The 23,199-nt window shown below is 30.6% G+C and overlaps 4 protein-coding genes across 9 annotated transcripts in view; 2 read left to right on the plus strand and 2 right to left on the minus strand.

Annotated features, from left to right (window-relative positions):
• Nucleotides 1–9,553, minus strand: part of LOC123299955 (WD repeat-containing protein 7) — a 39,074-nt gene extending 29,521 nt beyond the window's left edge. For 2 of the 6 annotated variants that reach the window (XM_044882387.1, XM_044882383.1), the window contains exons 1-9: nucleotides 9,459–9,553; nucleotides 9,035–9,181; nucleotides 7,926–8,136; nucleotides 7,355–7,498; nucleotides 7,056–7,284; nucleotides 6,820–6,952; nucleotides 3,626–3,652; nucleotides 889–979; nucleotides 195–657 (exon numbers count right to left, since the gene is read on the minus strand). In XM_044882387.1, the coding sequence (XP_044738322.1) occupies nucleotides 195–657; nucleotides 889–979; nucleotides 3,626–3,652; nucleotides 6,820–6,952; nucleotides 7,056–7,284; nucleotides 7,355–7,498; nucleotides 7,926–8,136; nucleotides 9,035–9,171 (1,435 nt within the window). In that variant the 5' untranslated portion in view covers nucleotides 9,172–9,181; nucleotides 9,459–9,553. The remainder of the gene's footprint in view (nucleotides 1–194; nucleotides 658–888; nucleotides 980–3,625; nucleotides 3,653–6,819; nucleotides 6,953–7,055; nucleotides 7,285–7,354; nucleotides 7,499–7,925; nucleotides 8,137–9,034; nucleotides 9,182–9,458) is intronic. The other 4 variants (XM_044882388.1, XM_044882385.1, XM_044882384.1 and 1 more) reach the window with 3 other exon arrangements.
• Nucleotides 9,554–10,766: 1,213 nt separating this feature from the next.
• LOC123299970 (dnaJ homolog subfamily C member 21) lies at nucleotides 10,767–12,635 on the plus strand. The gene has a single exon (XM_044882409.1). The coding sequence runs from the start codon at nucleotides 10,829–10,831 to the stop codon at nucleotides 12,566–12,568; it is 1,740 nt and encodes a 579-aa protein (XP_044738344.1). The 5' UTR covers nucleotides 10,767–10,828; the 3' UTR covers nucleotides 12,569–12,635.
• Nucleotides 12,599–14,657, plus strand: LOC123300589 (methyltransferase-like 26). Its single transcript, XM_044883180.1, has 3 exons — nucleotides 12,599–12,742; nucleotides 13,595–13,947; nucleotides 14,398–14,657. The coding sequence occupies exons 1-3, from the start codon at nucleotides 12,738–12,740 to the stop codon at nucleotides 14,655–14,657; spliced, it is 618 nt and encodes a 205-aa protein (XP_044739115.1). The 5' UTR covers nucleotides 12,599–12,737.
• Nucleotides 14,658–14,959: 302 nt separating this feature from the next.
• On the minus strand, nucleotides 14,960–20,411 carry LOC123299959 (integrator complex subunit 7). The gene is made up of 11 exons (XM_044882393.1): nucleotides 20,253–20,411; nucleotides 20,057–20,186; nucleotides 18,946–19,230; nucleotides 18,442–18,881; nucleotides 17,866–18,237; nucleotides 17,418–17,788; nucleotides 17,099–17,260; nucleotides 16,320–16,618; nucleotides 16,003–16,222; nucleotides 15,455–15,739; nucleotides 14,960–15,383 (listed from the first exon to the last, which is right to left on the minus strand). The coding sequence occupies exons 1-11, from the start codon at nucleotides 20,338–20,340 to the stop codon at nucleotides 15,003–15,005; spliced, it is 3,033 nt and encodes a 1,010-aa protein (XP_044738328.1). The 5' UTR covers nucleotides 20,341–20,411; the 3' UTR covers nucleotides 14,960–15,002.
• Nucleotides 20,412–23,199: the final 2,788 nt, after the last annotated feature.

A 23,199-nucleotide genomic window follows, 5' to 3' on the forward strand; every position in this document is an offset into this window, starting at 1 on the left:
CACTCCCAAAAGACTGCCTTAAATTTATTTGCCGAAAATATGTCCTGTATTTAAGAGATGGCTACCTGAAATTATGGTTAACTCCAAACAGTTTGGGTTCACTTTCTTTTTTAGCTCTATTTCAAAATCTGTGACAACCATGTTAATTTTAAATCTAACTTACAAATTTTGTTCAAATAATAGAATAATTTTACCACTATATTGTTGATGTTTGCCATGTAATAATTGTAGCATAACCGTTTGTGTTGCTGGTAGAATAATAATTGAACCATCTTCGCGACCAACAACTAAACGTGCTTGTTGAGGTAGATATAGGCTGGCAGTTAATTTAATACTTTTATCATCAGCAGCATGTTCAAATTGATCTAAAATACCAACTGGTGATGGATTCATACTCTTCCATGCTTCTGTTAAACTTGTCTTTAAAGTTGCTTTTAATTGAACTGGTGGTTTACAACCAGCTGTCACATTTGTATTACTATCATTTGTATTATTTACAATACTCTCTTGCTGAATTTGTAATAATTGTGTATTTGGTACTTCTGGTATTGACCATAAAATAATTGTGCCTTCACTATCACCACGTAATAGATAACGATATTGTTTGCCTTGTTTTATAGTTGTTATAAATCGCATTGCCGGTGGACATGATAATGGCTAAATTCAATAAAATATATATTTAAATTTTGAATATTGTCTTTTTTTACGAATAACATTTTTTTTAAAATTATAGTCAAAAAATCATAAATAAATATAATGATACATGCATAAAAAATTGGGCGTAGATATTCGTAGACAAAAATCATATTTTTATGAATACCTTGCATTAAAATGTTTATTTTTTTAAATATAAAGTATGCCAAAGACAAAGCAAATAATACATCACACCTTTGTATCCGGTTGAGCCAGTAAACAATATAAAAATGGATTATCGCCTTCAATTGTTGCCTGATGAAAATCTTTATTTTCTGGTATACTGCTGTAAAAAATGAATTATTTGAGAATGGTTCATAAATTTAGACTGATTTTATATTGGTAGCCTAGTAACGCTTACAATCATTTTTGATGCTATAGACAAACTTTCTTCAATTTCTAAGTGTTTTATGTAATTCTTTAAGCATCATCCCAAAAATCGCAAAACTGACGCAATGGTGCTTAAACTTACTTTTCCATATAGGAGCATCTTTTTCAACATGATTCCTAGTGGGTCATTGCACCCGAAAACTTTTAGCATGGGCTTGCAGTCTAATACAATCTGTTCTCTAAATTATTTACCAAAGTACATCAATGAGTGTGAGAGAGTACATATATATTAAGCAATATATATAAGAAAGATACTATTAGATATTTGCTCGTATACCATTAAATATTAAAAAATAATTATTGTTTGCAACAAAAAATCCCCACTCTCCAATGACGATACAGCTTGAAGCCCAATAGCGTATGTGTGTATATGTATATAAAATTATGTATATGAAATGCTTTAGAAAACTAGATAATAGTATATTTCTTATGCACATTGCTTAATATATTTGTACTACTTTCACACTCATTGATTTACAGAACGGATTGCATTATATCCTCGCTAAATATAAATTGATTTTAATGATTAATCGTGTTACATGATAATGGTATCACGAAATCTTTAGTGACATTTATTTTAACTCCGATGAAATAGTTTGTCCAATTTCGCATATAAGGTCTAAGCTATCAATATGAAATCAGTCTTATATTTTTATCTTCAAAAGCAAAAAAAGAAGCATTCAACGTTGAATTAAACAAATAAAAAAACGTTTATAACATTTTAAAATGTAGGATTGATGTCATATGACATTCTTTGAATTTTAACTCCAACTACTTGAAGTTTTTGCTTCAAATAAATACAAAAATAATGGGTTCTTTTAGTAGTTTAAGGATTGCATCTACAGGGTGTCCCGTGACTCGATGTACATACATATAAGAGCATATCCTTTGGACAATGTTAAGTCGAAAGTGCCTTATATACTTTTGTCCAAAACTCAATAGTTAAGGCGTTTTGTGCACTATTTTTCCAAAGATAATAATCAAGAGGAGTAAAATTAATAGTAAATTAATCTGTTAGTTCATGTAATTGTTTGCAAATCAAGAATATACCGATACTCACTTTATTTACGAATATTTTACACCAAAAGCGTCCAAGCGGAAATATCCGCGGCGGTTTCTTAACCGAAGAATTCGTAACAAATGAGTGTTCTTAAATGTGCATCATCATTTCTCAGAAAAAGGTAATTTTTCTATGGCTAATGCAAACCTCCCATACAGCAAGAACTTTCCGACGAAAAAGATATTCTTAACATGGTCGAAAATAGTCCCTCTAGTAGTGTGCGAAGAAAAGTTTTTAATAGTATCCATAATACCTTACCTATTATAGGAGTTACTAAAAGTGCCCATACCATTCATTTTTATGACATGAATGTTAAATATTAATTTAAAAAATTAACTTTTACTTAAAACTTAAAATTAATTTTATTTACAAAATATGCTGATAAATTTTAATTATTATTCACAAAGATGTTAGTAAGTATTCACTTAAAAATATTAAATAATTACATATATTTTATTAAAATTCATTGGAAATCTTTTGTTTGAAATTCGATCTACAAAAGCATTTAAAATTAAATCTAACATGAATTGGGTTAAATAATTTAAATGTTAACTAGCGTTTACTCGCAATTTCGCTGCATATAGACCCGGTAAGTATTACAGAAAGCTTTGTCTACTTACTGAGTAAGTGTGAATGGAAGCCAGGAGATTAGAGAAGGAAACCGTACTGTCAACAAATGACTGTCACAAATAAGATATTGGTATTGCACCTTTTGTACCGAGATAGCGGAGAGAGTGCAAGGCGCGGGTTCTTATTTATATCGTTATGTAGCAGTTCGTGTAATTTTTATTCACTTTCAAATACAATTGGTTATATTCACTTCGGTGCAAAAGAAAAACTAGCGACACGAATGGTATAAAAGGTAACTATAATTCCTTCTCAAATCTCTATTGTGGAAGCGTTGAGAATTAGGCCATACAATACCATTTACTCAATGTTATAATATATAATATACCGATCCCTTCATCAAGTGTTTGGTAGTCAAACTAACATTAATTATTACTTTAATTTGACAAGTTTTCATCAAAATCTAATCACCGCCATTATGCCCACGAATGAGAAACGATTTTCTTCAATAATTATTTTATTGCTTTCATTTTACAGAATACACGTCCGCGTTTTTTTCAGTATTTTTATAAGAGATTTTCAGAAAAGCTTTTAGAACTTTCAACGAATTTTATTATATAAATTCAATTGAATCAAAATCAGTACAACGGAATGCCAACTTTAGTTTTGACGGGTTTTTCATGATGTTAACTATTATACTATTATTTAATATAAATAAGTGAATTTTTTTTTAATGAAAAAAGAAAATAGATGGAAAAATTATGTAATTAATAAAAAACAAAAGAAAAAAAACAACAAAGCATTATTAAAAGAATAGTTAGCAGTGCAGTACAATAGATAATAAAAAATACTTATACAAATATGAATAAAGAAACACAAATATAAAAAGTAATGAATTTGAATGTGTTTTCTAACCTATTGATTGATTTTCCTCGAAGTTTTCTGATGAAAAAGAAAAATACATATGTATTAATATTATAGATATAGATACTTTGTTTCCATAAGAATTCTATTATTATTGAATATTAAAATTTGAAAAGTAAATGTTTCAATTTTTTCTTTTGCCACACATAAAAATTGAAACACTATCAAATACGTGCAAAATTATTTAACTACAATATTGTTATTCCAAATTTTCCCCAAAATTTCGTACAAATTATTTTAAGATGCCTCAACATACAGAATTTATTGTTTTGTCTCAAATTTACGTATCTTACGCATTTAAGATATTTTTGAAACCAATGAAAGAGTTAAATTAAAAAACCTTTTAGGCTGGTTGACGATTATTGTCGCAAAAATTTAAAAATATTAACTCTCGGAATTTTGCAATCATGAACGGATTTGAGAAATTCATTTTCCCGGTGCAAGAGAAATGTCTATCGAAATATTTCTAAGACTATTATCCTGAGGTGAATATTTCACGATATGTAAGTTGTGGGCGTATATCTCACGAATTATTTAAATTGCTTAATTGCCATTTGCATACGGTAAGTAAATTTTGTTGACGTAGTGGGAATTTAGCTATTGATCGCACGGAGAACTGTGTGGAAAAAGGTTACTCGACTTACATAGGTAAAAAAACACATACAGATGGACAAACATTAAACGAAATGATATTTACAAAATATTTATTATTTTGGGAAGGGTAATTTAAGTGTGACTCGTAAATTTTGCGAATTCAATTAATCACGTAAGCACGTATCGTAAAAAGGGTCTTTAAAAATGCCATAAAATAAAAAGTTTCAAATAACTTTTTTCCTCAGGAGAATATTTCACTGCAAACTTTCAAAATATTTAGCCAATTGTTCCGTTTCACCCTTAATTATGTTCAAAATAATTGGAGTGTTCACCGAGTGCTACAATTTACATATTTTTCAGATTTATAAATCACATAGTTTGATATTTAGAGTTCGGTAATTTTCGAAGCGCAAAAATGGATTTTGGATCTTTCAAAGAGCTCTTAAACAATTATCTACAGAAAGCGCTATGCGTTAACAAGTTGGTACCCAAAATATTTAGCTAAACATATCGCATGGCTTAAATTTTAAAGGAAGGGCACAATCCATCTTTTCTTTGTATCAAACGTCATGTCTATTTGAGGAGGAATTTAAAAGCAATCCAACGACATGCTATTAATCAAAATTGAACAACAAATAGCAAAGTTGCAATGGTTTTAAGATTTTTAAAATTTGGTTTTTATTTTAGATAACGGAACCCCAAAAAAGAAAATTTGTTTATCTTTAAAACTAGAGGATGAAATTGTTTTTTTCGGTACAATTTCTAGGCAAGTATTTCTAGACAAAAAACGGAATGAAAGTTTTCTTATGAGTATTTTAGTTTTAATAATTTTAATCGACAAAAAATTACTCTTTACTTTTATTCCCAATACCGATAAATTTATATCACTGCTACAGCCCGACGAATAAACGTGAAAAATCATTAAAAAATTTCACAATTTAAAAGTACGGAGGCATCTTAAAATATGCGACAATGAAAACAAAGATGATAATTACAATTTACAATATATTTTTACTGCACAACTTTTACTCAATACACATGCAAAGGGTTTAGTAGAAATCGTGCAAATTTAGTTTGAATCATGATCATGGCTTTTTTGTGTACTAGCAATATTAAAAATGGAGGAAATACAATTTTCTACTATAAAAATGAATATTATTTCCTAATTTTTTTTAAAGTTTTATTATTAAAATCATCCACCAATGATTATTTTTTAGTCATTGTTAATGTCGCATTAATGTATTATTAATTTTAAAATATTTTAAAATTTATGTGTATGATTGATAGCAAACAACCTAAATAATTTCAAATGATTTGAAGAAAATTGAGCCTATCTGATCTAATAATAAATATTGTTGAGTACTACGGTAACACGTCAAGTTTATTCTGAAACTAAACATTTTTTAAAATCTGAACATATTCGGAAGCTGATGAGGCTGACCAAGAACGATTCTCTCAACTCATTCCATTTTAACACGAACGGGCTAATTTAATATTTATACCAGTATTTAAATGGTTTAATTTAGTAACCCGAAAAAAAACGCGCGACTAGATGAAATAAAACCACCTATATGATAAGATCGCTAAATTAAAAATTCTTGATTACAAATCATTTCAGATCGGCTCAATGATTTCTTTTTTTTTAAATTACTCTCTCATCCCTTATAGACTTTACTCTGATTTTCACAAAATACCCAGTTAAACCATTAAATAATAAAATCAGAATGATTACTGCTGTCAATTTCAAATTAAATCTACAGCCCAGTCTGACTTTCTAAAGAACAGAATCCAATTACAATCAAACTTGGTTAAATGTAGGCTAAAAATGATGATTAAAACCAAAATTACCCTTTAAAATATCAGCGTATTTCGTTGTTTTTGATTTAAATTGCTCAAAAGTGCTCCCGGCAAGATTGAACTTGATTTAATACCCATCAAAACTAATGACCCGCTCTAAATGTAGGGATCCTAAAATTAAACTTTCCCCAATTGGAAATTTTATTTTAACGATTTGGAAAGTAGGTCTTTTCGTATGAAATTTCAGTTAATATTTCCTAAATCACTAGCCAAATCTTCATGATTTAAGAAATTCATTTACGTTAATACATACATAAGTTATTCATTTTTCGGGATAGATAAACTAGTCTTAGGTAATGAATTTCATCGGAATTAAGAACAAAAATATTGTGAATGTGTTTTTGGGTTTGAATGAAAGTCATTCTACAAGATAAATCGGGCAAGCGGGAAAATAGCACCTTTAAGTGAGATCAAATGAGATTTTATAACTTAACCACGTTTGATTGTACAATATTTAACCTTTAAATTCCATTATTAACCAAAGAAAATTTAATATCCAAAGCCTAAAATCCTAACTACCCAAAATCAAACTAGAAAATGTGTTTTGAAATTTGTTAAATGTTTGTTTGTGCTAAATCATAAAATTAAATTGTGCAAATTTGCATTTAAAACAAAAAATTTTCTTTTCAAATTAAAAGAAAACAAAATTGCATGAAAATGTTTTATTAAATATTATTATTATATTTAAGACGAATGAATATTGTTAATTGATAAAATTAATAATTACAACTTACTTAGCAGGTAACTTATACAAATAACCTTTCCCCTCATCAGACCAAACAATAACTCGATCTGGTGCTAAAAAATCGCCGGACATCCAACGTGCTCCACGTGGTGCTATTACCGAACATAATACACTAAAATCACCTGTAAAATAATTTCATTAATTTTATATTATATATTTTTTGGGCTATTAAAGTTATAGGGTTAAAAACTTGCAAATCGATCGTAGCCCCATAAAATTACAAACCTGCATCATAAATTTGCCAATATTTTGCGCATACAATTAAAACGGTACGTTGATTATACGCACAACAATTCATACTGATCGCATTTAAACAACGAATTTGTTTACTTTCATTTTCATAAATTGGTTCTGAATGTTTATTTTCGTGTCCTAATAATGTCCATACTTTAACAGTACCAGTTGTTGTTAATGCCAAAACAACGTCATCTTTACGTTTGGCTGGTCGTAATACCTATAACGTTAAAAATTACCAATATTGTTCTGTTCAACAACAAAAAAGTGTGGCAAATATAAATACTCACATGTAACGCAGATATCCAATCTGGATTTACTTTCGATGACAGTGCAAAAATAATTTCTAAACTGAATGGATCCATAACCAAAACTTCTGGATAATATCCATTACAAAATAAGCGTACATCGTCACAATTTGCCATATGATATGCCTTTAATACGAATGAGAATTAAGTATGTTTATCTAATTTAAATAACTTAAAGCAATATTTAGTGGGGTCGAAGAACAGTAATATTTCTAAACACATGGAATTTTACCTCATTACGAATGTACACTCTGTGTTACAAAAAATGCACGTGTTTTATCATTCTAACTGTTATAGCTATTAAATTATATGTAAATTACATGTACTGGTACAGTAACATCACTAAAGTGGTTCGACTTTTGCGTTTATTTTGAATAGAGTGTACGTATGCATTTTAAAAGCTTATTCGCGACATTAAATAATGACAAAAAGGACCCGTAGCTGTCACAAATTTCGTAAACCGTAAAATAAGATCGTTAACAGGTATGGTTTTGAAATGTGTAAAAAAATACTCCCGATTCGAACAATTTGTTTAAAAAATAAAGATAGTTACCTGAATATTTGTATGAACATTTGGTAACTTGACATGTTCCCTACATTTTCCATCAACTAAATCCCATGTACACATTTCACCAGCTTCCGATGAACTAACAATATGATTATGATCTGGAAGATCGGATGCTTGTGACAAACATAATATTGGAGCTGAATGTCCAACTAGTAAGCATCTTGGCGTCATATGTAACGTATCTGCATCCACTTCCCTAATAACAAACAAATACAAACACTTTATAGTTTTATTTATATTTAGAATAATGGGTGATAACGGTTTTAACTAACGAAAAACTCGAAGGCGAGGTTTTATCTTTTTTTTAATTAAATATGCTATACTTTCGGGGTAGTTCCAAGCAAATTTGAAGAAAAAATTATATCCCTAATAGGTGAGAACTGATAAATAATTATACTGCATTGGGGTGCAATTCACTCCAACTCCACCGATGAGCTTATGTATTTGAAAGCGCAGTACTTTCGAAAAAAGTCGAAGAGAGAAAGTTTGGTACTCGTCAAAAGGAAGCCATCCACGAAGTTTCAAGTATGTACTGATCCACGAATTGGTCATGCCTTTAATGAGGTCGAGTTAGCATGAGTCTGCGTGTTAAAATCCCTTTCGTCCATCCTGTGATCAACGGATTGATCATGTCTTTTATGAGGTCGAGTTAGCTTGTTTAAAAAACTGTAAGTTTTTTACTATACTCGTACGCGCGTACAACAAGGGTTATACAAACTTGAAAATATGCATGTTTTCAGAAAATATGCATGTCAATACACCTTTCAATGCTCTGAAAACCACATCTCACAAGACATCAACAGCTGAAATTTTTAGTGTTACCAAAAACTTTGAACACACTGTATACAGAATGAAATTTGGATGTAACTGAATCAAACTCTGAGATGTAACTGAATCAATTTGAACAAGAAGAGAATAGACAGCCTACATAAATTACACAAATTACGTTTTGATTTTATATTAAAGTAAAATACGACATGTAAATGAAAGACATGAAAACATTCGTCAAAATATTAAATTACTAAATTATGTATTTCTAATTAATGTAAATAAAAAAATTTAACGTTAATGAAAAACAATAAATATAATCTTACCATAAACATATTTGTCCATCATAACATCCAGTAACAAGTGTTTTTTGATCTTTTGATAAATATACGCACGATATACAATGTGTTGGGGCATGTTTGCCCCAAAGTATAACAGGTACCACCAAATTTGTACCAGGCATTGTAAATTTACTAAAAATATATTCAATATTAGAAAACAATTAATATTAATTCTAAACATTGTCGTCAAACACACTGTCAGTAAATAAAAGTAAATATTTTCTTTTAATAAAAAGGTCAAAAACAACATTGATTGATAATGTTATTTCATATTTGACAGACAGCAATCATGTATGTACGACTTATATTAATCAATCTATCGATATGTGAATAATACACAAATACATATTGACAAATTGTTTATCATTTATATTAAATTGATAAATAATTTAGTAATTATTGTATGTACCTTATTAGGAAATTTAATTATACTAATACTTTACTTAAAAAATAATTCAAATAAAATCGTCTATCCACATTATTAACAAAATGTCAAACGCCATTTTCTAAATATCAGCTGTTTGCAAACCCATTACTGCAAAAATATACAAAAAAAAAAGTTATTTTTAATATGAATTAGTTGGTATCATATCATAACAAACACTAGTAAATGTCGAATTCAAACGAAATGAGAGTAACTTCCAAAGGGTACGCTACACTAAATTTTGTTACCGATTGTTATAGACTAGCAGTTAATCCGCCAGCTTCGCTGGGCAATTTCAGCTTTAAAAACAAAGACTACTACGTTATGGCCCTCATTTTCCTTACCCTCACTTTTCCACCCTAATTGAAAAATGGTTTTGTAGTGAGGATCCTTAGTATTTCCCAAAAACTTTCGCACTACATCCTTGAACGATACCCAAGCTTTTTTTTCCTTCTCATTCAGTTTTTCCACAAAGAGGGTGTCGGTTAAAAGCCTTCTTATATCGGAGCCAGTGAAAACTCCCTCTTTCAACTTTGCTTCTGACAGCTTCGGGAATTTTGTACATAGATATTTAAAACAGAATCCACCCTCTTGGAATGATTTTACAAATTGTTTGATCAACCCCAATTTGATATGGAGAGGTGGCAACAAAACTTTTTCTGGCAGCACCAAAGTAGTATTGATAACATTTTTCTCTCCAGGTTTTAAAGTTTCTCGGGGTGGGCAGTTCAATTGTTTTTTCATTAGCATTATGAAAGTAAATAATATAAAATTATCCAAAATATCAATGTTTCAGATCAATAATAAGGACAATGATGTTATCGAAGTTATTTAAATTTATGCCATTAACAATTACATCGGTATCATTCAACAAATTTTATTTTATTAACAGGTGTGTAATATAACTACTTCATGTAGTCGTACCTTTCAAAGCTCATTCAAAACCATAGACTTACATTGGTATTTGAGAGATACGTTTATTATGGAAATATAAGAACGAATTTTGAGAGAAGAAAATCCATTTTTAAAAGCTTTTATAAAAACAAAGCTTTCGTTTTTCTACCGGTTAAAATCAATATATATTACATGTTATGTTATAATTGATATTTTTTATAATTTTAATAGTAAAAAATCATCTTCAACTCGAAAGTCGTCAGTCAAATAAAAACAAAATTCAAAACTGAATTTTTTTTTATAATAAAGATTTAAAAAGTTGGTAAGTTTTGGTTACTTTTAATGATTTTCGTTCGATTATTTATAAAATTTTTAAAATCGTCATTTATACAACGTAAATTATTCGTTTTTTATTAAACATATATAAGTCTGTGGTTATATTAAACTCGTAATCTGGTGCAATGAAGTGTCATTACGAAGTGTTAAATATATCTCGTGAAGCAGATGATTCTGAAATCAAAACAGCATATCGTAAATTGGCATTGAAATGGCATCCCGATAAAAATTTAGATAACGAAGAATATGCTAAGGAACAATTTCAATTGGTTCAGCAAGCCTATGAAGTATTAAGTGATCGTCAAGAACGTGCGTGGTATGACAATCATCGTGAACAAATTTTAAAAGGATCCGGTAGCAATGCAAACTTTACTGATAATTCCTTGGATGTATTTCCATATTTTACATCATCCTGTTTCAAAGGATACGGGGACGATGAACAAGGTTTCTATAGCGTATATCGTAAAGTATTTGAAACAATTGCATCTGAAGATATTGAATATATGGACACCGAGGAAGAATTTGAACAAATACCGAAATTCGGTACCAGTGATAGTGATTATGATACAATTGTTGGCCCTTTTTATGCATACTGGATGAGTTATTCCACAAAAAAATCATATGTTTGGGTTGATCCGTACGATATCCGTGAAACACGTGACCGACGTGTTGTGAAATTAATCGAAAAAGAAAATAAAAAAGTTCGTGCTAAAGCAAAAAAAGAACGTAACGATGAAGTGCGTAACTTAGTTGCGTTCGTACGAAAACGTGACAAACGTGTACAAGCACATGCAAAATATTTGGAAGAAAAAAATTTACAAAATCGTCAAAAGCAGGAAGAATTACGAAAACAAAAAATATTGGAACGTAAACAAGAATTAAATGAAGCTCGAAGTAAAGAACAAGAATGGAGTAAATTTGAAAATATGAGTTCGGAATTAAAAGAGATCGAAAAACATTTAGCAGAACAGTTTGGTGAGGAATTAAGTGATTCTGAATATACGGATGATCAATCGATTGAGGACGATAATGTTTCGTTAAATTCTGAAGAGGATTTAATTAATAATTTATATTGTGTGGCATGTAATAAAATTTTTAAAACTGTTAATGCTTTCGATAATCATGAAACAAGTAAAAAACATCGTGACGCTGTTGAACGATTAAAAATTGAAATGCAAGAGGAAGAAAATGCTATTGAAGAAGAAAATCAAAATACTATTGAAAATATAGAAAATCAAGATACAATTGAAAATACCGTCGATAATGAATCATTGAATGGTGATAGTTCTAAAAAGAAAAAGAAAAAAAAGAAGAAACAATCTTTGATTACTGTAAATTCAGAACCAAGTGATGACGAAGAAAATATCATTGATTTTGGTCTATCAAAAAAACAAAAAAAGAAAAATTTACGTGAAAAACAAATACTAGCAAATGGTAAAAAGGAGAAATCGATCGAAGATGAGAATAACGAACAAAGTGATGACGAAGAAAGTTTAATTGAAATAGGTTCATCTAAAAAACAAAAAAAGAAAAATCTACGTGAAAAAAATATAGCTAATGGGAAAAAAGAGAAATCGAAAGATGTTGAAGTACCAATTGAAATGCAAAATGAAAATATCGAATTAAATGAAAAGTGTGTTGAAGATACTACTACTACAACTGAAGAAAATCATAAAAATACTGTGAAAAAAAATATAAAAACAATTAGTAAAAATAGTCCAATTGATTTAACACATTGTTGTGTTGTTTGTAAATCGAATTTTCCATCAAAAAATAAATTATTTGATCATTTAAAGAAAACTGGACATAGTACTGCGTTACCACAAGTTAAAACGGAAACGAAATCTAAAAAAAAGAATAGATAAATTGAATTGTATTTAATTGATGTTGTTAAACCACTAACGAAATTTAATAAATTATAATTGAAATCAATATTTTTTCCTTTTTTTTTCATTTCAGGTGCCATACGAGATATTACATAAACAATATTTCATACTGTTTGTTACATCTGTAATCGGTACATTTGCTCGAAATATGAGGTACTTTTTTTTTAATTTTATTAATCGACACGAAAAATGGAATAAAATTAAATAATTAAATTTATATACCTTCCTATATATATGAAATATATATTAAGGTTTACTAATTTTAGTCATAAGTTTATAACGCTTAGAAATATTGATAATACGACCATACCAAATTTTGGTATAGATGTTCATAAAATCTTAAAAAATGTGACCCATCACCCTGTATGAATAGGCAAAATTTCAAATCGATATTCCTATAAATAACGAAAATATGGGTATCTTTATCTTAAATGCGATACACTGAATACACAAAAATTTGATTTTTTAGGCAGGTTGTATTCGAAATAAGTGCGTAGGTTGATTTTTAAGATTCCCAAAACTCCAATCACGAAGGGGGGTAAATTAGTTTAAAGCTAAAAACCAAGGTAATGGTAAATTGCTAAATAATAATAAAACTTCTCCAAGTCGTGAGATTATAGTTATTATAGCTGCCTCTGACCCAATTGACCTATGTTGCTCATTTACGAACTCGACCTTACTTTTTACGTCCTGGGTACGCTATAAAAATTTCATCTTGATATCTCTTTCCGTTCTTGAGTTATCGTGTTGACAGACAGACGGACAGACAAGCGGAAATGGACTAATTAGGTGATTCTATGAACACCTATACCAAAATTTTGTTCGTAGCATCAATATTTTTAAGCGTTACAAACTTTGGACTAAACTTAATATACTACGTATATTTCATATATACATGGTATAAAAATGAGAAATACAAATTTGTAAATGTTATTATATCTCAAAATATCTTCCGTGTTATTATATAACGTCAAACTTACATTAAAAATAAGAATTTCTTTTTAGTCAAAAATTAATATATCCCGCAACTGAACGAAACAAACAACCAATATTAGATATATTAAAATTATATTTACCAAGTGATCGTGAAACAAATTTACTAGAAATATCATCTGGAAGTGGACAACATGTATCATTTTTTGCTGAACATTTTCCAAACATAATATTTCAACCATCCGAATATGATTCAACATTATTTAAAAGTATTGAAGCATACATAAAACCATTTGCAAACATATTACAACCGATTCACATTGATGTAACCACCGATTATAAAAATTGGCAATTACGATCTGAACAGTATGAATTCATTTTGAATGTAAATATGATTCATATCACACCATACAAATGTACTCAAGGTAATATTGAAAAACTTTAACTTCTTCTAAAATCTGGTACAAACGAGGCCAATATTTTAAGCCAGCAAAATAAGCAAGTCAGTCAGAAAAAAACGGCAGGAAAGACAATGATTACGGGAAAAGCGCAAAGTTAGCTCGGAAAACTAAAAAATATGTGTGATTATCACATTGCCTGGGGTTCTTTGGAAAATTCCATTGCCTGTGTGGCTCCGACGTGGGTTAATGCAGCCCTTCACTGGCCAAATGCCAAGCCAGGAAAAAAAAGAAAACTAGTACGATGAAACCCTGTCTTACTACTGTGGCATCAAAATCTGGCTTCGTATATCTCAGACATAACATTACAAAAATTAGTACAATCTTTAACTTTACAGGCTATAGGTTCACTTTTTGATTAAAAATTTTATACATTCACAAATATATTGTTTATTATGCTCATTTTTTGTATTCAAGGATTATTTAATAATGCACAACATGTATTAAAACCAAATGGTATGTTAATCACATATGGTCCATACGCAAATAATGGTATTATTGAACCTGAATCGAATGTACGATTTAATCAATCGTTACGACATAGTGATCCTGAATGGGGTTTACGTGATATACAAGATCTAAAAATATTGGCAATGGAATGTGGCTTAGAATTATTGCAAATACATAATATGCCATCGAATAATAAAATGTTAATATGGCGTAAAATTAGTGAATAAGATTTTTTTATTATTCTGAATAATTGTACGATATTATACATTTAAATAAAAGTAATTAACAATTAATTGTGTAATTTATTTTTCATTTATTATTAAACTGTGGCCATGTACGTGGCGGATCATTTTAATCGATAAGTGGAATCTTTTAAGGTAATATTCTTGGATATAGCACGTCAACTTTCTGCCGCGTAGAAAATATGCTCCAGAGTCGATGTGGAGCATGTTCTCTCATGAAAACTACTGTAAAATCAAGTAAAAACTGAAAAAAATATCTGCAGCTTGCCAAATAAATTCTCAAAATATATAAAAATCTTACAAAAAAATGAATTTATTATCGTTATTTTTTTATCGCCTTACATTAATATTCGATTGTGCCGGATTAACATTTAACGTGTTAGTTATTAACTGAGTGGAAGATGTTGCAAGTGGTATCTGATTGGGAATTGGTAATTGTGTTGGATTGATAGTTGTCGTTGATGAAGTTGATGCAGATGATGTTTGTTGTACTTGATTCTGTTTGGCGCCAGGTTCCTCATACACTTTAACAGCAAATGTAGTTTTTTGTGACACACGCCAAACACAGCCACTTGAATCCACCAAACATGCATCAATACTCAACACATATTGACCACCTTGAGCAAATGCCAGTAGGAATTGTGTTGTAAAAAAGTCACGATGTGGTGTCACAGTTTGTGTTAGTGTTAAACAATTGTTGTCGTTTGGCACCTAGAAAACAAAATTTTTTTAAAGAGAGCCACAGATATGTTGATGAGCAAACGAAAGATATAAAATCGTACCTGTAAATCGTGATTAATTCTTGTTTGCGGAACAGATGTAACTGTAACAATGACTTCTTTAACAGAACGAAATAATCCAGGTTTACCACCATGTTGTACAACACCTTCAACTTTAACAGCTAATTGTGAACCATGAGGTACACTTACAGATTCTCCTAGTACACGTGGTTGTGGGGTAATTGATAATTTCACGGTCGTCGATTGTAATACTTGATAGAAATACCGTGGTATACATAATGATGTATTTGCTAATATTGTCACTTGATTTATTAAACTGTCTGCATGCTGAAAAAAAAAAAAAAGTATTATCGTAAATAAACTAGTTATTTGACGCTAGCAAGATTTGAACCTACGATGCTCGAATAGATAATTCATTTTAAAAAGTGATTACCTTTTGTTTCGGGCAGTATGTCAAAAAACTAATGTGATAAAATGAATAACAAAAATGTTGTATCTTTGTCCAACTTATTACTGTCTGTCCGAAACAATAATGAATCGTAATTGAAATGAAAAAGTCTATTAAGGAAGTTTTTTTAATATGTTCTTACTTTATGAGCAATAGTTTTCATTTCCGTTTCAGCTGCTAATTCTTTGGATATTTTTATAACTTTCTCACATGCTGTACTCATTAAACGTGTCTCCAAACTTTGTGAATTTATTGAATTACAATTAGCAAATAATGCAGCATCATCAGTTACTGACGTACTATTACTTGGATGGCAAATTCGTTCAATACTCACAGCCATTATTGTACACATTTGTTGTAATCTGAAAAGGCCAAAATTTTAGGAACATTAAAATAAATACTCATGAAAATTACGGAATATTGCAACATTACTGTTTGTTGGGTAAAAAGATAACTTACATTTGAATATTTTCCAATGTATTTGGATCTGCATCGAATGCTGTTTGATACAATTTTGCATAAAATTCACCACATGAATGAAATTCTTTTGCAGATGCACGTAATTGTTGTGTAATATGTCCAAATCGTTGCATATCATCACGTGACGTTTGTGCTGTGCTCCCAGCTATCGCTGGTGGAGGTGCCGTACACAAACTATTACACGCATATATTAGTTGTAATAAACAATCCAAAAACTCTGTACGTAATTTTGTGTATTCGTATTGAAATTGTAATGTTTGTGTTGGTGAACTGGCTGCCTTTAAAATAAATATTTTTGTATCATTAATATGAAAACATTTTCGTCAAATCACTACCCAGTTTTCGCTTCGCGTTCTGGCAGTTTTACCTGTTACAACAGGGACGAATGAACGTTCCTTTTCAAATTTGTGTCGTCTTAAAACATATCTTAGATCGACAGTGTCTGGAGATCAGTTAAACGGTTATCCTCGCTCAATATACATGGCAGTGTAAAGGTCGATGCGCACAGAGTTTCGGAAAAGCTTTTTCTGTATCTCGCAGAATTAACTTATTGAAAAATAGTGAATGAATATCACATTTGACATAATAAAATGTTCTCGTACTCGAAAAAAAGGGTTTCTCCTCGTTCACAACTTATTGTCAGTTTAAAATCTGACTAGATTTATTATAAATTAACGGATTCTTATTGCAATAATCCGGTGAAATATAAATATAACATAAAATGTTTATTATTTTTTATAACAATTCTAATTACTTACTTTAAGTGCAGTAGTTGCTTTACTATAATGTTTAATCGCTTCAACGAGATTATTAGCCAACTGGGAACGATTTGTTGATCCTTTAATATTTAATAATCGAGCTTCACCTTTGCTGATTTCTTTCAAGCACATTAGCCAAAAATATAAATATTCCGATGACACCTATTTGAATCAGTTTATAAACAAAAATATTAATTATAAGAGATTATTAATTTATTAACAGTTAATGTTGAACGAAGAATTTCGTATAAAAATACTCAAGAAATAAGCTATTATAGAGAGTGTTTGATTTTGAAGAAAAAATATTTCAATAACTTACTTGTAATGGCATATTTGAGAAAACCATATCAGCGATATTATTATGACCATAACGTGTAGCAGCTCTTGCGATACGATAATTAACCCATTGATTACTAGATGCAACCACATTCATTAATATATCAATTGTTTTTATATCCCATTCATATTCAGATATTGCTTGGAACACAAGTGTACATAACATTACTTTAATTTTATTAATTGTATCATCATCTGCTTTTATCGTAGCCGTTGTTGAGTTATTGCTATTATTGTTTTGTGATGATAATTCTGATAGTTTTAAACAAAAATCTGGTAATAAATTTAATAATTTATCTGGTTGTATGCTACCGATTGCACCAAGTGCTTCGCATAATAATATACGTGTTTCATCTGCAAATAAACATTTTATTCATTAAGTTAGAAAAATAATATATACATAGGATGTTTTTAAAAGTTTTGATACTTACTTGAACAATCTGTAGTTAAATTAAAACCTAATAAATCAGTAAAATGTATACAATTATCAGGCGATGCACTACATAACGCAACCGCACAATGTAATACTAATTTTAATTGATGTAAATCTTCATTATCCTTTTTTGATATAATTATTTGTATTAATGTTTCAATTTGTCCAATTAATTGCTTCGCGTGATTTGTATCATTTATATTCATGTTATTATCTTCTTTATAACAGTAACATGCAATTTTCGTTAATATTTGTACAGCTTGTGTAGCAATTGCAATATTCTGTGAAAATACCCATTTTTCACATAATTTACGTACCGGTGAATTTGTATCACGATATAAATGGCATGTAATTGGTGATTGTACCAAAACTAAAATCATCAAAAAACAAATTAAGATACATTTAGAACCGTGAGAGCCAAAACTCAGGGCCGGATTTAGGACGGAGCCAACGGGACAGGAGTTCTAAGACCTCTACCAGTCCTGAAATCCCACCAATTCAAAAAAAAAAATATCAGGAAATTTGCTTTTTAAATAACTGTTTAGAAACTGTCTCCGAAAATATTACTTCTTACCTAATATTACACTAAGTGATAAACTCTGAACCAAAACCGTTTCCGTACTTAATGCCACATCAACAATATCCTCAATTGAACCAGATGGCCATAAATGTGAACCCTCTCTAGCCAATTGCTTTAAATTTGTTAATGATTGTGCTTTGACAGGCCAACGTGGATCTGAACGTAAATAATATAACAATAAAGATACTTGTTCAGGAATATCAACCAATGTTGCTGCTGATAATTGTGTTAATGATTTTAATGTCACAATTACGAATTCTTTTGATGGATATTTTGGTAATAAATCCGTACATAATTTTCGTACAAGTATGGCAGTACTTGTGTCATGATGCATATGTTGTAAGATTGGTATTAATTGTAGTTTCATGTAAGCTGGTGTTACTTGTCCTTGGATCATGTCTGATATTTTGTTGCACATGCTTATTGCAAAAGTTCTAAAACAAAATTTTAAATAATTAATTAATTAATATTTAAAATTTTAAATTTAAGAAACTATACTTAGATTTAGCAGCAAATTGTTCAGCCGCTTTAATGGCAGCCTCAACTTCAACAGCATCATTCGAATCTAAGCTACGATGAATACTATGGTGCACTTGTTGCCGCTCAGGTATAATGCCAGCACACGCACCCAATGTGCGTAATGTTAATGCACGAGCTACTGGATCATTTGAATGCATAACACTGTAGACACGTCTTACAAATTCATCAACATTTAATATCTTGTCCAAATGTTTTTCGCTCTGTTCAAATACACGTAAAATCCATATACGTAAAAAGTTTGTCCTAAAAAAAGATTAATTAATCATTAACTTGAAAGTTCGTTTTATTTTTATAGTCCGGGAACCAGCGACAGATTGCTGATGGTCATTTCATTTCAGCTGAAATTATATATAATATACTTCTTATGGTGTTGTTATGGAGCTTCGCGAACGTCAATGGTCTCAGTAGCTATGAGTTAGAACGGCAGCCATTCACATTATAGCGTGACCAGTGCTTAAAATGTGTTTTTATATGTGTTTTTATAGGAGCCAAATTGAAAATTCCCATTCAAATTTGTAATCAGTATACAACAAAAATACAGAATACTAATAAAAAATTTAACTATTATTTGAGCTATGGTCCTCCATTTAATGTCAAGTCAAGCTTTTAATTCAATACCACAATATTTGAGTAAAATATTCGTAAAATATGATGAGCAAATTATGTCAGAAAATATACTCTACTGTAATAGAATCTCATTTAGAACAATACTTCAGTAAAGTAGCTGCAAATCGTGAAATACTCTTTAAACGATAATGTAATTCAATTCAAAATAGAAACATTTCAAAATATCTTAAATGATAAATAGGATTGCCACCTATCCAGATTTGATAGGGAAACTCCCAAAATCGTGTAGTCTTTCCCGATATCAACATAAATTCTCCAGAGTTTATAAAAATGTTATTTTTTTGCTAACTGTTTCATATTTAGTCAAAAATATCGAAAAGTATTATAATTAGCTGATATAATTAGATTAATTTCCCTATCTTTCGACTTTCTAGTTTATCTCCCGACTTCCTGGAACTTTGAGGTGGCAACCCTATGCTAAATTATATATCAAAACACAAACCCCGTTCTAAAAACATCAGCTAATTTTAAAAATGATGAATTGATTAATATTGGAAAAGGATATTTTTCAAAAAGACGTGGAAAACGAACAATTGCTTCTGATTGTTCACCAATTTTTCCTGATCGTAAACCTAGAAAATATAAGGGGCAATTATTACAGACGTAATATTAATTTGTATTGTAATCGAAATATTTACTTTTGTCTAAATCTGTAAGGGCTGAGTTAGCATCTTGTTCAGGTTCACCTAAGCCACTTTCAAATGAATTAGATCTTACGGCACTCATTATATCTTTATTATATATTTTTACTTAATTTTGGGAACCGGCATTTAATATTTTTATAGGTTAGAATGATATCTCTACATTAACTTGATATTATTTAATATTTAAAGTTTTAATAAAATTTTATGAATATTTTTAACAATATACTTTGAAATTGTTTTGAAATTTCATAGCTAAAAACAGGTGAAAATTCCATAAAAGTCATAGACTTTGGGATTTTTGATTTATGATTTTGATTAATGAATGGCTAAGGATCACAGACTTATATTTAATAACATATTCGTCTGTGGTGACAGTTCCTGAATTGATAATAAAAATTGAATAATCTTCCACAAAAAAAACTACATCCTCGTAGATGAATAAAATAATGTACAACTGATATAAGTCACAGTATTTTACTATGACTTGTGGAGTGGAGCACAAGTCACAGTATTTAACTATGACTTGTGGAGTGGAGCACAAGTCACAGTATTTTACTATGACTTGTGGAGTGGAGCACAAGTCACAGTATTTTACTATGACTTGTGGAGTGGAGCACAAGTCATAGTATTTTACTATGACTTGTGGACTGGAGCACAAGTCATAGTATTTTATTATGACTTGTGGACTGGAGCACAAGTCATAGTATTTTACTATGACTTGTGCAGTGGAGCACATGTCATAGTATATTACTATGACTTGTGGAGTGGAGCACAAATCATAATATTTTACTATGACTTGTGCAGTGGAGCACAAGTCATAGTATTTTACTATGACTTGTGCAGTGGAGCACAAGTCATAGTATGACTTGTGCAGTGGAGCACAAGTCATAGCATTTTACTATGACTTGTGGAGTGGAGCACAAGTCATAGTATTTTACTATGACTTGTGGACTGGAGCACAAGTCACAGTATTTTACTATGACTTGTGCAGTGGAGCACATGTCATAGTATATTACTATGACTTGTGGACTGGAGCACAAGTCATAGTTTTTTACTATGACTTGTGCAGTGGAGCACAAGTCATAGTATTTTACCATGACTTGTGGACTGGAACACAAGTCATAGTATTTTACTATCACTTGTGCAGTGGAGCACAAGTCATGGTATTTTACTATGACTTGTGCAGTGGAGCACAAGTCATAGTATTTTACTATGACTTGTGGAGTGGAGCACAAGTCATAGTTTTACTATGACTTGTGCAGTGGAGCACAAGTCATAGTGTTTTACTATGACTTGTGGACTGGAGCACAAGTCATAGTATTTTACTATGACTTGTGGAGTGGAGCACAAGTCATAGTATTTTACTATGGCTTGTGGAGTGGAACAAAAGATATAGTATTTTAATATGACTTGTGGAGTGGAGCGCAAGTCATAGTATTTTACTATGACTTGTGGAGTTTAGCACAAGTCATAGTATTTTACTATGACTTGTGGACTGGAGCACAAGTCATAGTATTTTACTATGACTTGTGCAGTGGAGCACATGTCATTGTATTTTACTATGACTTGTGCAGTGGAGCACAAGTCATAGTATTTTACTATGACTTGTGAAGTGGAGCACAAGCCATAGTATTTTATAATGACTTGTGGACTGGAGCACAAGTCATAGTATTTTACTATGACTTGTGCAGTGGAGCACATGTCATAGTATTTTATAATGACTTGTGGACTGGAGCACAAATCATAGTATTTTACTATGACTTGTGTAGTGGAGCACAAGTCATAGTATTTTACTATGACTTGTGGACTGGAGCACAAGTCATAGTATTTTACTATCACTTGTGCAGTGGAGCACAAGTCATACTATTTTACTATGACTTGTGGAGTGGAGCACAAGTCATAGTATTTTACTATGACTTGAGGAGTGGAGCACAAGTCATAGTATTTTACTATGACTTGTGGAGTGGAGCACAAGTCATAGTATTTTACTATGACTTGTGCAGTGGAGCACAAGTCATAGTATTTTACTATGACTTGTGCAGTGGAGCATAAGTCATAGTATTTTACTATGACTTGTGGAGTGGAGCACAAGTCATAGTATTTTACTATGACTTGTGGAGTGGAGCACAAATCATAGTATATTACTATGACTTGTGGACTGGAGCACAAGTCATAGTATTTTACTATGACTTGTGAAGTGGAGCACAAGTCATAGTATTTTACTATGACTTGTGCAGTGGAGCACAAGTCATAGTATTTTACTATGACTTGTGCAGTGGAGCACAAGTCATAGTATTTTACTATGACTTGTGCAGTGGAGCACAAGTCATAGTATTTTACTATGACTTGTGCAGTGGGGCACAAGTCATAGTATTTTACTATGACTTGTGCAGTGGAGCACAAGTCATAGTATTTTACTATGACTTGTGCATTGGAGCACAAGTCATAGTATTTTACTATGACTTGTGGAGTGGAGCACAAGTCATAGTATTTTACTATGACTTGTGCAGTGGAGCACAAGTCATAGTATTTTACTATGACTTGTGCATTGGAGCACAAGTCATAGTATTTTACTACGACTTGTGGAGTGGAGCACAAGTCATAGTATTTTACTATGACTTGTGCAGTGGAGCACAAGTCATAGTATTTTACTATGACTTGTGCATTGGAGCACAAGTCATAGTATTTTACTATGACTTGTGGAGTGGAGCACAAGTCATAGTATTTTACTATGACTTGTGCAGTGGAGCACAAGTCATAGTATTTTACCATGACTTGTGGAGTGGAGCACAAGTCACAGTATTTTACTATGACTTGTGGACTGGAGCACAAGTCACAGTATTTTACTATGACTTGTGCAGTGGAGCACAAGTCATAGTATTTTACTATGACTTGTGCATTGGAGCACAAGTCATAGTATTTTACTATGACTTGTGAAGTG

The sequence above is a fragment of the Chrysoperla carnea genome, chromosome 5 (assembly GCF_905475395.1).
Source record: "Chrysoperla carnea chromosome 5, inChrCarn1.1, whole genome shotgun sequence".
NCBI classification, from domain to species: Eukaryota; Metazoa; Arthropoda; class Insecta; order Neuroptera; family Chrysopidae; genus Chrysoperla; species Chrysoperla carnea.